The 13,534-nt window shown below is 47.0% G+C and overlaps 3 protein-coding genes across 7 annotated transcripts; all 3 read right to left on the bottom strand.

Annotated features, from left to right (window-relative positions):
* Positions 1–906: 906 nt before the first annotated feature.
* On the bottom strand, positions 907–4,595 carry LOC122821632 (nuclear factor of activated T cells 2 interacting protein). The gene is made up of 9 exons (XM_044099727.1): positions 4,498–4,595; positions 3,503–3,589; positions 3,371–3,431; positions 3,154–3,292; positions 2,994–3,071; positions 2,692–2,914; positions 2,357–2,501; positions 1,361–1,479; positions 907–1,273 (listed from the first exon to the last, which is right to left on the bottom strand). Exons 1-9 carry the CDS (start codon positions 4,543–4,545, stop codon positions 1,112–1,114), a joined length of 1,062 nt encoding a protein of 353 aa, XP_043955662.1. The 5' UTR covers positions 4,546–4,595; the 3' UTR covers positions 907–1,111.
* Positions 4,596–5,597: 1,002 nt separating this feature from the next.
* On the bottom strand, positions 5,598–10,019 carry sgf29 (SAGA complex associated factor 29). 5 transcript variants are annotated; one of them, XM_044099729.1, is made up of 10 exons: positions 9,889–10,019; positions 9,175–9,290; positions 9,018–9,093; positions 8,567–8,639; positions 8,424–8,488; positions 8,215–8,344; positions 7,430–7,576; positions 7,295–7,330; positions 6,385–6,550; positions 5,598–5,915 (listed from the first exon to the last, which is right to left on the bottom strand). In XM_044099729.1, the coding sequence occupies exons 2-10, from the start codon at positions 9,238–9,240 to the stop codon at positions 5,799–5,801; spliced, it is 876 nt and encodes a 291-aa protein (XP_043955664.1). In that variant the 5' UTR covers positions 9,241–9,290; positions 9,889–10,019; the 3' UTR covers positions 5,598–5,798. The 5 variants fall into 5 exon arrangements, with proteins under 5 accessions (XP_043955664.1, XP_043955667.1, XP_043955663.1 ...); XM_044099732.1 differs by having other exon boundaries at positions 6,385–6,547; XM_044099728.1 differs by having other exon boundaries at positions 9,175–9,285; positions 9,889–10,016.
* A 303-nt stretch (positions 10,020–10,322) lies between these two features.
* nupr1b (nuclear protein 1b) lies at positions 10,323–11,816 on the bottom strand. The gene is made up of 3 exons (XM_044099734.1): positions 11,557–11,816; positions 11,352–11,487; positions 10,323–10,594 (listed from the first exon to the last, which is right to left on the bottom strand). The coding sequence occupies exons 1-2, from the start codon at positions 11,651–11,653 to the stop codon at positions 11,360–11,362; spliced, it is 225 nt and encodes a 74-aa protein (XP_043955669.1). The 5' UTR covers positions 11,654–11,816; the 3' UTR covers positions 10,323–10,594; positions 11,352–11,359.
* Between the last annotated feature and the right edge of the window lie 1,718 nt (positions 11,817–13,534).

Here is a 13,534-nt window from a genome sequence, read left to right as displayed (position 1 = left end):
GGCAAACAATGATTCAAAAATACAAACTTAGCAAAAATAAATAAAAAGTCAATTTATGAAATAATTAGAATCGTTGCTGTTGAGATTTAGCTTCGCAGCCTGAACAACTGACCAGCTAAATATCCTGACTTTCCTAAATATGCCTCAAACAATGTTGAAAGGGATTATATCAGGTCAACGCAATAATAATAATAATAATAATAATAACAATAATAATAATAATAATAATAATAATAATAATAATAATAATAATGGAACCAGGTCTTAATTTAACTTACATTTTTGAAAAGGGATAAAAAGCAGCAGGCTAACTGCAGAGACCAGCGCTACCGCTAAGGCAGGAGCGCTAATCATAAACATTAGATATGCTAACACTGAAGCGCACAACACCACAGCAGTTAGCAGGAGCTAATACTAAAGTGATAAATTCAATCATGTTGACACATCACAAAGAGAAAAGAGGCAGAAAAAATCTTACATGTGAATTTTCCAGGGATTTATCAGCCATGGTTGGCTGTTAAACCTCTTTTGTTTATTGTATAATTAGTACTTCCTCAAAGTTAGTGCAACGTAAACAGTAACTTCAAAATAAGAGCATGAATATAAACATTTATTTGAAGAATTAACCAAACCTTTGAGAAATGTTGAGCTTTATTCAACTAACAGTTTACAAAACAGCCAAGAAAATTAAAGCTTTAAAATTTACCTGGAAAAATTAATTTAGGGGAAGTTAAGCAATCTAAACTTTTCTAAAGTTAGCAACAAATGCTAAGCTAATAATTAGCTCTGCTATGAGCCATTAGCGGGATGTCCCCAGCTGGAGCAACCCTGGTAACCATGGCAACAGCAGAGGAGCTACAGGAAGTGAATGAAATAATATTCAGTGAAAATGAAAGTTAGATCCAGTTTGTTTCACTCTCTAATCTTTATTTATTAACACAATCTGGTAAATTTGTGGTTCTGCAGAAAGACCAGAACCCGTCCAGTAACTTAATTATCCTTACAATCAAATACAACGCAGCTGTGGAGTCGGAACCTGTTGACCAACCAACTGGACTCGAGAGGGTTTGATGGTTTCTGAGCCCGACAGAACCGAGCCAGCAGCGAAGCTTCAGGTCCAAACTTCGATGATGTCTCCGTCCTCCAGCTCCAGCTGCGCCGCCGTCTGGCTGCCCGCCACCTTGGAGCCGTCAAAGTGGAACCGGACCGACCTGCGGGCGCTGGCGGGGAGTCGCGACAGGTACTGGGAGAACACGGAGCTCAGCGGCGCCTCCTAGTGGGGAGAGAAGGCGCTACACTGTCAGGAAGCTACGGCACAGAGGATGAAGATGAGGAAGCAAAGAGGAAGAGGAGTACGAACTCTGTGGACGAAGAAGAGCTGGGAGGAAGATCTGTCTCTGCTCTGCAGCTTCACACTGATGCAGCTGCTGCTGCAGCTGCTGCTGCAGCTCTGCTCCTCTGATGGCATCACCACGCATTCTGGCAGCAAACAGACGGGTCAGGAGGTTCTGGTTAAGGTTAATGTTAGATACACCGATCTGTGCCAATCACCTGTTAATTTTTCTCTTTAGCTATAAATGCTACTACCTAATCTGGCGAAATCAAAACATTAGCTTGCAACAAACTGACCTAATTTAGACACAACAGAAACATTTCACTAGATCTCTAAAACCAGTTCCAGTTCCTGCTGTCAGAGTTCACCGTCTGGACGTTCAGCGGTGAACGTCTGGGAAATATCTCCAACAGAACCGGCGTCTCGCTCTGCAGCTCCAAGACTTGAAGTATTGTTGGGTCATTAGTTGGGCTTTCTGACCGTCATGCTAACCCGGTGAGAGTTGGTAGCTGCGCTGCTCGACCTGCTGACTGGACCCGGACGTCTTTAGTTCCTGGTTGAGCCTCCATGCAGCCAAATCCATCAACGTGTTTGTTTTTTAAATGTCTTATTAGATTCGTTGTGTTGATGCGTTTTGACGCGCTGCGTCGTCGAGGTCGTTCTCCGACGCAACACGCAAACGTCCCCGTTCGCTCGCCGTTCCAGTTTCTCTCCACGTCACGCAGCGTTTGCAGTGCGACGCAAAGAGGAGATCAGCTGCAACGCAGGCTGAGAAGTCAGATACTTGTGATCGGCAACAAGAGACGGTGATCGATCAGACATTATGATCGGTGGCCGATCGATCGGAACACTTTCTGTTTCGTTAAATCAGTAATAAACTGAGCGATTCTAAAACTGAAACAGAAAATCCTTTGTGTTCTTGATCCGATTATTTGCCTTTCCAATGATTGATTGTTTTTTTTTTCCCTCACCAGCAGTTTACGAACTGGTCCGGTCCAGTCCGGTCCGGTCCACGTGACTCACCTAAGATGTCTGCGATGCCGAGGCCCAGCTGGCCCACGGTGGCGCCGGCCGGCAGCTCCAGCTCCTCCCTCAGCAGCAGCAGGCGAAGGGGCGGGACTTCCAGGATGGCGGCCAGCCGGCCCAACACCTCGCTGAGCCGGGTCGACTGGAACAGAACCGCCACAAACCGTGTTACACTTCTGGTTCCATCGGCCCCAAACCGTCCTCCACAGGACCAACCCAGGAACCACCGTGGATCCGGACCAGGTTCTGATCCGGGTCACACCAGCAGCATGTTGCCCAGTCGTGGTTCTGGAGGACAGAGCAGCTTTGGACCTGTTTGGTTCTGAACGTACCGGCAGCACCAGAACCTTGTGGACGTCAGTCCGGCAGCGGATCTTTAGTGGAATCTCCCGCGGCGAGTCGGACCCGTCCCCCGGGCTCATGATGATGACATCATCACTGTCATCGTTCGGGTCGGACCTTTGGTTCCTACGGTTCCGGCGCCGATCGGTTTTCCGTTCCAGAGGCTCCGGAGACAGAATGGCGCTGACGGCTTGCAGCTTCTTGTTGATCTCACTGGACAGAGGACAGACAGCCTGAGACAGAACCAGAACCGGACAGGACCAGGACCAAACTGAACCAGAACCAAACTCACCTGATCTTCCGCCGGGCCTTGCTGGACTGCTTCTGGACTGGGCTCTCAGGCGGCGGGGACGGACAGCCAGCGTGTCCTCTGGGACAAACAGAGACGTTAGCAATGCTACGGTAGCGACGGCGCGTCCAGACCGAGCAGAACCGGCCGCCGTCCGACTCACAGCTGGTTCTCTGCGGGTTTGGATCGGAACCGCCCAGGTTCTGGTTCCTCCTCGGAGTCGCTGAGCTCCACCATGGCGGTGCTGGATGCGGGCCTTTGGGGGTTAAACTCCGCCCACAGGTTCTCATCACCGCCATCATCTGGTCAGAGGTGGAAACAGCATGCAGTCAGAAAGGTGGAGCCCCCTGGTGGCCGGCAGCGCCGCTGCAGTGCCTTACCTGAGTTCTCTCTCCCTCCAAGCAGGCATGCTGTGGGCTTCAGCTGCAGACTCCTGCTCACCTGGACACACAGACAAAACCCATCCAATTTGGGGTCAGAAACGGGTCAGAACCGGGTCAAAATCGTCTTACCCTGCTGGAGTAGACGGGGACGGGGACGATGGCGGCAGGGTTGAGGCGTCTGCGTTTGGCTGAAGGCTGGAGGTTGCTGCTGGACACCTGAAAACATGACGAACTGAAGAGGTCAGAGGTCAAATCCAACCAGACAGTCAGCTGCTGAGCAGAACGTGGACCTCCTGAAGGAGGGTTCCGATTGGCTGCTGCTCTGGAGCAGACAGATTCATCGAATGAGCCCAGGAACTGGGAGTGTCGTTAAATCCCGTTTTAACATCCGGCGTTTCTGCAGGGCAGAACTGATTTTATTTTCACCCACTTCTGGCCTGGTTCCATCTCTCCTGCTTTAACCCACACCGTTTTATTCCTGGTTTAGTTTTTATCCTGATTCTGTTGTCTTAAAGCAATAATGTCAGAGCAGCGCCTGCAGCCTGGGTGGTGGAGGGGTGGCGATGTGGGCTTGTTCTGCAGGTAAACCAGGAGTTAAATCTGGTCCGAACGATCCTCCAGAACAGAGCAACACTGACCTTGAGGTTACATTTCAGTTCAGGCTGATCGGAACCGAACTGCATCACGGACCGTGAAGCAGAGGTTAATATGTCGGGTCCATTTAGCTGAGTTTCATCAGCGTCATTTATTTCATGATTATGGAGCCAGACTGAGCCAATCAGAGCCAACCTTTAACAACCGTTATCAAATCAGACTATGATATGTCAAAATGGCAAGAAATGACTTTAAACAGTCTCTGATTATCGGATAAATAGAGCATATTTTATTACTTCTTGTTTATTAGGACCCTTAATAAAAGACACTTATTGTGAAAAGCTCCGAACGTTCTAGCGACGCTAATTTTTCAGATTTTGAGTATCAGAGGAAAGTTGAACTCGTCTCTAAATCTTCCCGCCTCCGTTTCTCTCCTTTGAATCATTAAAAGTTGTCCTAAAATCCGACAGGCCTCCTGGTTCCACACGTGAAGCGTTTTAAAAGCGGCAGCAGGTTTGTCAAACACTCACCGTGTCCGCCATGTTTGTTTCTGCGCAGATGGCCAGCTGGTGCTGCATTCACGGACTATCGGAGAATATGTTTACTGCAGGGATTTTCCCTGATCGGCGCTGCTTTCAGGAACTAACTATATTAGCTTGTCTATATAAACAAAAATATTGTCGAAAGGTTAATGTATTTTAGTAACTCGGCTTAAAATACGTATTTTAATATTTAGATTCATTAGACGCAGAGGGAAATATTTCTAAATCCAGCTTTAGTTCTTCAGATAATTTAGATATTTTATGGACAAATGGAAAAGGTTTCGGCATTGAACCGTGAGCCTGTCCTTGTCCTCCACCGAACCTGGGCTCAGAGTTTGTTAAAATGAATCCCAGGTAGCCTGAAGCTACCACCAGATTACACAGACAAGCTGCAGCGCGGAAACAGAAAGGTTTTGAATTTTAATAATTATTGCCACTCTTTTTTAATTGCTGAACGTTCTTGGAAAGATTTCAATCTTAAAATGTGAATCTGGATGTTTTATTGTGTCTGGATGGAGAAATTAGTGAGGAATCATCTTCGTCCTGGACGAAGTCAGTGGTTCTGGTCCACTCTTCCTCCAGACTCTGACCTTAAGGTTCCGGTTCTCCTGGCCCAGGTGAGACGGTTCTGATGTCTCTGGTTCTGCGGTGGGATAGTTGGTACTCGTGTTGGCAGATCTGAAGGTCTGCTTCCAGTTCTGATCCAAAACTAATGAAAATTAAAATAATTTTTATTGAAAATCCTTTCCATGCTGCAGCTGTGCCTGCTGTTTTGCATTTTTTCCTTCCACTCAACTTCCTCTGAATACCGTTGGACACAGCTGTGTGTGAAGAACCAGAGCTCCAGTCGGACTTCTCCATGAAGGCTTTCCCAACATTTTTGTCAATAATTAGTTTTGTTCTGATGTTGAGAAAAAGTCGATGCTGAAACACGAGTTTCTGAACCGAATCACCAAAATAATGAGTAATAAATTTTTATTCTGAATCTTCTTCTGTTGGTATTATGTACAAAAGTTAAACATAGGAAATATTTAGATAAAAACTAATTAGAAATGTAAGAAGTGGCTCCTGTAGAGATGACCTCCATGTCAGAAACCTGATGAAATTATTTATTTAAAATGATTAATATGAAAACATCAGAAAGCTTCAATGCAGATATGAGATCAAAGTTTCATCAGGGCACTTTGTGCAACAATTTACATGTAAATAAAAGTGACTCCGCCCTGCAGTTCCTGCACTGGCCAGCAGGTGATGCTCCATGGAAATGTTGCGTTTGTTCCGTCACAGCCTCACTTCTTCTTGTTCTCCTTGCAGGCCACCACGTAGCGCTGCGCCACGTTGAGCGGCGGGGAGTATCCGTCTGCGTACGACGTGTCCTCGAACAGAACCGAGTAGTCGTCCTGCGGCTGCACACAGACACACGCTGACGTCAGCCGGCGCTCCGCATCGCCCCGATGAGCTCAGCGGCTCAGAGTTTACACAATCTGCTGTAGAAAAACGTTTCACACCTGGAGATCATTTAAAGGGCCAGCGCCGCATTTTGAGGCACCTGCTGCCATTTTAGAGAATGATGTGGTAACTATGTTACCTTCAGTTGGATAAGCGAACTATATTTTTTGTTATGTGTGTACACACACATCTAATACGACTTTAAAGAAATTTGACTTCCTAATTGAACGTGTTGAAATTGGGCGTCTGTCTCTTTAAGAAGCTCCTGCTCTTTGCCGTGGAAATTAAAGGATTCCTCAAACATGAAAGAATCATTCTTATGTTCTAACTTTATAAGAAGATCAACAACGTTTGGTGACGCTGGCCCTTTAACAGCCACTAAACTGGTGTGACTGGTTGTGTGGGCGTGCGGTGATGGAGGCTCACCCTGTGCGGCGGCGTGTGGATCAGGGCGCGGTAGAAGCAGGTGGTCTGCGGGTAGAGGGCCAGAACCAGCTGGTCCTTGCTGAACAGCGCCTCCGGGTCGGTCTCCGGGTTGGCCTTCCACTGAGGCAGAGGGATGATCCTCCGGCGGCTCAGCGTGTGCCTCCTGCTGGGAACCACAGCCGGCGTCAGGGAGCCGCTCGCCTCTCAGTCAGGCTGGAGCGGCTCCGAAAAGCTTGACAGGAATTTCACATTAAACTGATTCTAAAATCTACAGACAGAAGAGAAAGGAGCAGATTGTAGATTTCCTTCAGTGGTCCAGTTCATTACTGCAACATGTGCTAAATAGCTCCCAATGCTGCACTGATGCATGATGGGAAACGTGACTTTATGCTGCTCACCACAAACCTGGAGCCTCACGTTAAAGCGCCGTACGCACAAGAAATGTGCAGCGTCAAACTTTATGCACAAATCGGCATGTATTAAGATTAACTTTAAATAAATACACACAGTTTTTCTCTTGCATGAAAATGTGTGGCAGTAACATAAACTTTATCTGTTGCAAAGAGTCAAAACTCACTGAATCCACTGAAACCTGACGACATTCAGTTATTTAGACCAGGAAGCATCAAAAACGATGATTTATGATTTGAACATTTTATCATTTAAACGATGAAACTGAACCCGTTTATCCTCAGACGACGTTCAATTTGTTATAAACTCACAACGAAACATTAGCATGAAAATGATGGGATCTGAGGACCTTATATTAATTTCCTTGAAAACTGGAGCAACTGCAGAGATCTGCTCTCTGATTGGATGATTCCATCTTGCAGCAGTTCCTCTCAGCTTCCAGAGATTCTGGAGGTTCTGGTCCGGTGTGAACCCGGACCAGAACCAAAAACCAACTCACTCTTTTCCTTCTTCATCGATGTCGTCCACTTCGTACCTGCAGGGAGAGCAGAGCAGGAGAAGCTGAGCTGCTTGCAGACCAACATGGTGTCTGGATAAACCGGCCCGAACCGAGCCGGACCGAACAGAACCTCACTTGTTGGTGGAGTGGTTGTAGCTGACCACCTCGGCCAGGATCCACTGTTCATCTCCGTCCACGGCCTTCACCCGCGCCGCCACCTTGTCGCCCTGCTTGGCCACGTAGTCACTGCTGGCCGGGATTGCGCCGCACAGAGGAGGAGGGCTGGGGAGGTCCAGAGAGGCAGGAGGTCAGAGGTCAAATCAGCCAGTTGGTTGAAACAATCAACTTTATCTGAGAAACATTTGATTCATAAAAGAAGATGGTAGAAACACTGGAGGCTGCTGTTAGCTTGTGTTTTCATCACAAGCTAACTGAAGTTAGAGATAGCACCAAGCGCTAGAGCTAATAGCGTTAGCCAGAGCTAATGGTGTTAGCTAGAGCTAATGCTGTTAGCCAGAGCTAAAGTGGTAGCCAGAGCTAATGCTGTTAGCTAGCGTTAATGCCGTTAGCTAGCATTAATGCCGTTAGCTAGAGCTAATGTGGTAGCCAGAGCTAATGCTGTTAGCTAGAGCTAGCACCAAATTGCAACAAAGTGAAATCTCATCCATGTTTTATTGATAGTGCTGCATCCATCAGAAGTTGTAACAATCAGTTCTGATCTGTCAGAGAAAATATTTTGACCCTGATGCTAACTAATGGCACTAGCTCTAGCTAATGGCATTAGCTCTAACTCATGGTGTTAGCTCTGGCTAATGGTGCTATCATGCTAATGCCATTAAGCATCAGTCTCAGACGTCCAGAAGAAGATCAGGGGAAGCAGCAGCAAGGAAAGTTCTGGATCCAGATCCACCAGGCGGTACCTCTCTCCAGGTTTGCCAATCCACAGCGGGAGCGTCATGGCTGACTGCTGCAGCAGCGTCATCAGGACGCCGCGCCTCATGGTCTTCCTGGGGGGGTCGCTGTCGCTGTAAACTCCAGCCATCTTAGCAGCTGAGAACAAAAACACACAGAGCCGCTGAGGATGAGATCTGGCACCAGGAGATCCGATCCTCACTGGAAGAGGACCTACCGATCCGCCGCTCCTCCAGCAGAGATTTGATTTCAGCGATCTTATCCAGAGCGTGGCGCAGGATGCTGCAGCAGGGAGACAGAGAACAGCTGCATCAGCAGGAGATTCACCAAACTAGCTAATGGTAGTAGGAAATGTTTCACCTGCACTCAGCCTCTGCATCGGCCTTCGCTGTGGTGTACAGGCCCCTCAGCTTGGTGCGGTAGTATGGAGACGCTGCAGGAGACAGAGGACAGGTTAGCAACACCTGATGTTCCCATGGAAACCAATCACAGCCAGTCTGGCTCCTCTTTTCAGGCTGCAACGCTTCCCAAGAGAAGTGGAGAGAAGGCTGGAGGCAGAGTGAAGTCAGGATGAGCAAAATGAGAGCAGAAGATCCTGAGGCCCTGAAGGTTCTGGAGGAACAGCTTCAGCAGGGACCTCTGACCCCTCAGACGGAAGGGTCAGAGGTCCAAGGAAAAACTTTCTTGGCCAGCATTGCAGCCAGAAACGTGGGAGTGGAAGGACATCAGTTCCAGTTCATGGTGGACTGCTGGCCTCCATCTTGCTCCCACAGTAAGCCTGAGTCAACATGGCGGCGGCAGCCTGACTGACTCTTGTTCTCCGTCTGCATCCTCTCGTGGGTCTTCTGGATGTTCAGCAGATTGTGTTCGCTGCGTGACCTCTCCTCCTGAAACAGGAAACAGGAGCTTCATTCGCCAGGCTCCTCCAGGCTCCTGCCAGGTGAGCAGGCGGCTCCGGCCGAACTCACCTGAGTCTGTTTGATGAGCTGGTGGAGCTCAGTGAGCAGCTCAGCGATCTTCGTATCCGCTGACATGTTGCTCCTGCTGGGTCAGACAGACAGGTCCTCTGCAGCTCCACCCTGACCTCCGGATGAAAAAACTTTGGTTGTTTTGTGACAGAAACAAGCAGCAGAAGAGTTTTTCTGAACGAGTCGTCTCTCAGCTGTTTGCTGCTCAGCAGGCCGGATTTTCTCTCTTCGTTTTTTACACGAAAACTTAAACTTTTCCTGTTTTAGTTTTCGTTTAAATGTATTGACCTCAGCATGGAGGTTAGACGCCTTTTTGGGGAAAACACCGCCTGGATTAGCGGGTCTGCAGCACATTTTATTAACATTACATTATTTATATTCTAACTGACCTCTCTAGTTATTAACAATGTTTCTGTTCTCTCCAGAATAAAATAAATAAAACAATATTTTAAACCATCTTTAAAACCAAGATCAGGTCAAACATTTATGTAATATTCTAGTCTTTAAAGTGGCTCCGAGGGTTATTTAGAGGCCGAATAAAAATCCGAAATGTTTAATACTTAACGAGCCGTTATGCAATTAGCAGCAGCTGTTCGTATTTAATCATATAATAATCCCAACTGCGTAGATTCTACATAAATATGATAATCTAAAACATTAGTAACATTGATATATTTTCCAGATAATTTATTAGAAAGCTTCTAAAATACTCACCAAGCAGGATTGTTTATGTATTTACGAGCCAAGAGCTAACCTCGGATTAGCATCTATTTCTTCTTTTGGGGTGTTGGGTTCAAGACGCAAACAGCGCCACCACTCCTGCGTCAGGTCAGAGTTGGTAAATGTTTTAATTTCATGTCAGCGCTGTTTCCTCTGTGCATACAACGATTACTTACTCAAATTAAATAGTATTGTACTTTTTAATTTTATACACATTCAGGTGCATACTGAAGGTTTATTGTGCAATACATCAAATTAGGTTGATCGAGATGAAGGTTCCCTGCTTACATTAAGTTTTATGAATATATTTATTTATTCATGTAATTCCAAAGCTCCCTTTGCCTGACTAGAGATTTCCTCAAGTCACTTTACACAAAATATAATTGATAATTGACACAAACAAAGCAAACCAGAAACAGAAACTATGGTCTGTTTAAAATCCTTTAATGATAAAATTTTGTCTTATAAAAACAAGCATTAATAGCATCTCCAAGTTCCACCCAGTCATCCCAGCTGCATCGCCGCGGTGCCTGTCCAGACTCAGCAGCATGCTGACCGAGAAGCTCAGCCTCAGCAGCTGCAGGGGTCAGCCAGACGACGGCTCCAACCAGGCGGAGCGCCAACAAACTGCCATCCAAACATCTCGATCCGTCGCCAAGGAGGCCGTGGTCAGTTACCGGGAATATCCATCCAACCAGCCCTGGGTTCACACACACACACACACACACACACACACACACACACACACACACACACACACACACACACACACACACACACACACACACTTTTTAGTGGTGCACCTCTGATTGGACCAATCAAAGCCTAAAATCCTTTGGATTTTAGAAATCTTTTGTCACAAAGATTTTTAAATATTTCAGGTCAATAAGTTGTGCAGTGAGAAATACCAGCACATTAAGAGTTTTAGGTTTCGAAGGGTTAATGTGTCCGTGCATCTGGCAGGAAGGGAAAGACGATTCTTCCAGATCTCATCCATCATCAGACATAATTCACCAATAAAACGACTAAATAAACATTCAGATTCCAAAAGTCAAACAGGATTTCCAACTCGGCAGATGTTTGTGTAAGCACTGAGAGGAAAACTTTGTCAATGGAGGTCAAAGGTTAAAGATAAATTGGCAGATTTTTGGCAGATTTTTGACCGCAGTGCAGCGGTCAAATTTCACAACAGACGCGCCCATTTCTGCAGAGTTCAATGTTCAGAGTTTATTTATACACAACTTTTAAAAACCAACCTGCTGCACAAAGATGCATAGAAAATGACAGGATCAAAATAAAGCATCGACAGCGCCGCCCATTTCCACAGACCTCCAGCCAGATGTCAAATGAAAGTTTTAAATCTTTTCAGTCAACATTTGAGCTTATTTAACTTCTAACCTGCATTAATAATGATATAACATGGAATCACTTTGAAATCGTCTACATGCTGCTGGTACCTCAGGGTTCACTCCTTGGCCTTCTTCTCGCTGTTCTGCAGTTTTTCCACGATCTTCCTCTCGTGTCCTGCAGGATTCTGGCGGTTCGTGTTGTCGCTGGCCTCCTTCTTGGTTCTGCCTTTGCGGGCCGAACCCTCTGCGCCGCAAACAGAACCCGTTAGCTGTGATCCGTGTGAAGCGCAGAGCAGCAGAGCCGCGTCCTCACCTGCGTATTTGTCCGTCAGGTTGTAGCGGTCGTACTCATCGTAATATTCCTCCTCGAACTTGGACAGTTTCAGGTTCTTCACGTCGACGTGGCTCATGGTCGCCTCGGGAGCTTCCAGCTGTTCTGGACCGGTTCTGGTTCGGTTCTGGTTTTGCTGCGGCTTTGTTTCTCTGCTTCCTCCGGGTGAGTTTTTATAAGTTCCTCCCGGTTCTTCCTCCTCCTCCTCTTCCTCCTCCCCTCAGCCCAAACAAACAGATGTTGCATCAGAAACTGCTCGTCCAGCACGTTCGCACACAAACATGTGAAGGAAAAGCGGATTTAACTCCTGAAGTGGAAAACAACCCTGAAGCCTCTCCTGACTTTGTCTCCTATAAATAAATGATCATAAAAAGTAAAATCCAGAAATAAATCATGAAGAGAAACAGCTGAGGAAACTCCGTCATTCACTTTGTTTTATTCCAGCAATAAATTCAGTTTAAAGTAATTTTGAATTTTTGTTTATCAACAAATTTCTACCAAAATGATAAATTAGTTTTTGCTGAATTTAGAAATAGAAAAATGTATCTTTATAAATTATTTTTACACCTCTGAATCTTCAAGCTGATGCTCCACTTTTCCCTTCTTCAGTCATTTATGAATTTATTTTCTCAGAATTCCAGTTTTATTATCCACAGAACCAGACAGTAACACATAAAGAACTAAATCTGTTTTAATACATTTATTGGATTCAGAAACATTTTAATGTTTTTGACCAGCTGTTTGTGAAGATGGAACTGGTTTATTTAAACTGGTGTCTAACCAGCAGCTGCAGGTTTCTCACGGCTCTGACCTCCTCCTAACCTCTTGACCTCCTGAACTCTTGACCCTGACCACCTTCACAGCTGCTGCTTGAGCATCACCCGAAGAAGCTGCTGTTAGTGAGAGGTAGTTTCATGAGAGCTGGGCATCAAGAGGAGCGGGGCGTCATGAGGAGCGGGGCGTCATGGTGGCCGGCGTCACGAGGCGAGGCGTCATGAGGAAGCGCGTCATGAGAAGTGTCATGAGGAGAGGCGTCATGAGGCGGCGTCATGGAGAAGCGTCATCAGGCGAAGCGTCATGGGGAAACAGGCGTCATGCAGAGCGTCATAGGCAAGCGTCATGAGAAAAGCGTCATGAGGCGAGCGTCATGAGGAAGCGTCGCCAAAGGCGAAGCGTCGTCATGAGGCGAAGCGTCATGAGGCGAGCGTCGCGAGGCGAAGCGTCATGAGGCGAAGCGTCGCCAAAGGCGGCGTCGTCATGAGGCGGGCGTCATAGAAAGCGTCATGGGAGGCGAGCGTCATGAAGCGAAGCGTCATGAGGAGAGGGGCGTCATGAGGAGAGGGGCGTCATGAGGAGAGGGGCGTCATGGGGCAGCAGGAAGGTTTGGTTCCTGAGTGAGACGTTTGTTTTCCTGCTGCAGAGGCTCAAACATTAACCCGTCTATCTGGGCTTAAGCGGGTCAGGAGGTTAAAGTCAACAGAACTTCTATCAGCCGGATGTTCAGGTGATCAGGCCACAGCAGCCGGCCAATCAGAGCCCAGAGAAAAATCTGCTTTAGAAAAACCAACCAATGTTCTATCAGCCGGATGTTCAGGTGATCAGGCCACAGCAGCCGGCCAATCAGAGCCCAGAGAAAAATCTGCTTTAGAAAAACCAACCAATCGCAAAAAGACTGCACCTGAACAATTGGAGCTGCTGAGGAAATAAACTGAAGCAAAGTGTCTCCATGTTGGAACCTTCATGAATCATCCCTCAGCATGATTCTTCCACCACCAGGTTGTTGTCTGTCCAGCTTAGTGGAAGTGTTTTGTGTTTTTGCTGAGAAAACGCCTGCAGGGCCAGCAGGGGGCAGCAGCAGTGAGCTCTGTGTGCTTCAGTCAGAGGGCCAGTCGCTGCCACAGGGGCACATGCTGCTGCAGGGGGGAGCAGAAGGACGGTGGCCTCTGAGGTCCAAAACACA

The sequence above is a fragment of the Gambusia affinis genome, linkage group LG19, assembly GCF_019740435.1.
Source record: "Gambusia affinis linkage group LG19, SWU_Gaff_1.0, whole genome shotgun sequence".
Taxonomy (NCBI): Eukaryota; Metazoa; Chordata; class Actinopteri; order Cyprinodontiformes; family Poeciliidae; genus Gambusia; species Gambusia affinis.
The sequence above is the reverse complement of the archived record's forward strand: the minus strand, read 5'-3'. Positions and strand labels throughout refer to the sequence as shown.

Coding starts and splice junctions, on each gene's coding strand:
- sgf29 (XM_044099729.1), bottom strand. CDS start 9,240: ATGTCAGCGGATACGAAGATCGCTGAGCTGCTCACTGAGCTCCACCAG. Junction 9,094..9,174: donor AGCTCATCAAACAGACTCAG/GTGAGTTCGGCC, acceptor TTCCTGTTTCAG/GAGGAGAGGTCACGCAGCGA. Junction 6,551..7,294: donor ATCGATGAAGAAGGAAAAGA/GTGAGTTGGTTT, acceptor TGTGGTTCCCAG/CAGGAGGCACACGCTGAGCC.
- LOC122821632 (XM_044099727.1), bottom strand. CDS start 4,545: ATGCAGCACCAGCTGGCCATCTGCGCAGAAACAAACATGGCGGACACG. Junction 3,590..4,497: donor AAACAAACATGGCGGACACG/GTGAGTGTTTGA, acceptor TCATGTTTTCAG/GTGTCCAGCAGCAACCTCCA. Junction 2,502..2,691: donor ACAAGGTTCTGGTGCTGCCG/GTACGTTCAGAA, acceptor GTTCTGTTCCAG/TCGACCCGGCTCAGCGAGGT.
- nupr1b (XM_044099734.1), bottom strand. CDS start 11,653: ATGAGCCACGTCGACGTGAAGAACCTGAAACTGTCCAAGTTCGAGGAG. Junction 11,488..11,556: donor CCTGACGGACAAATACGCAG/GTGAGGACGCGG, acceptor TTTGCGGCGCAG/AGGGTTCGGCCCGCAAAGGC.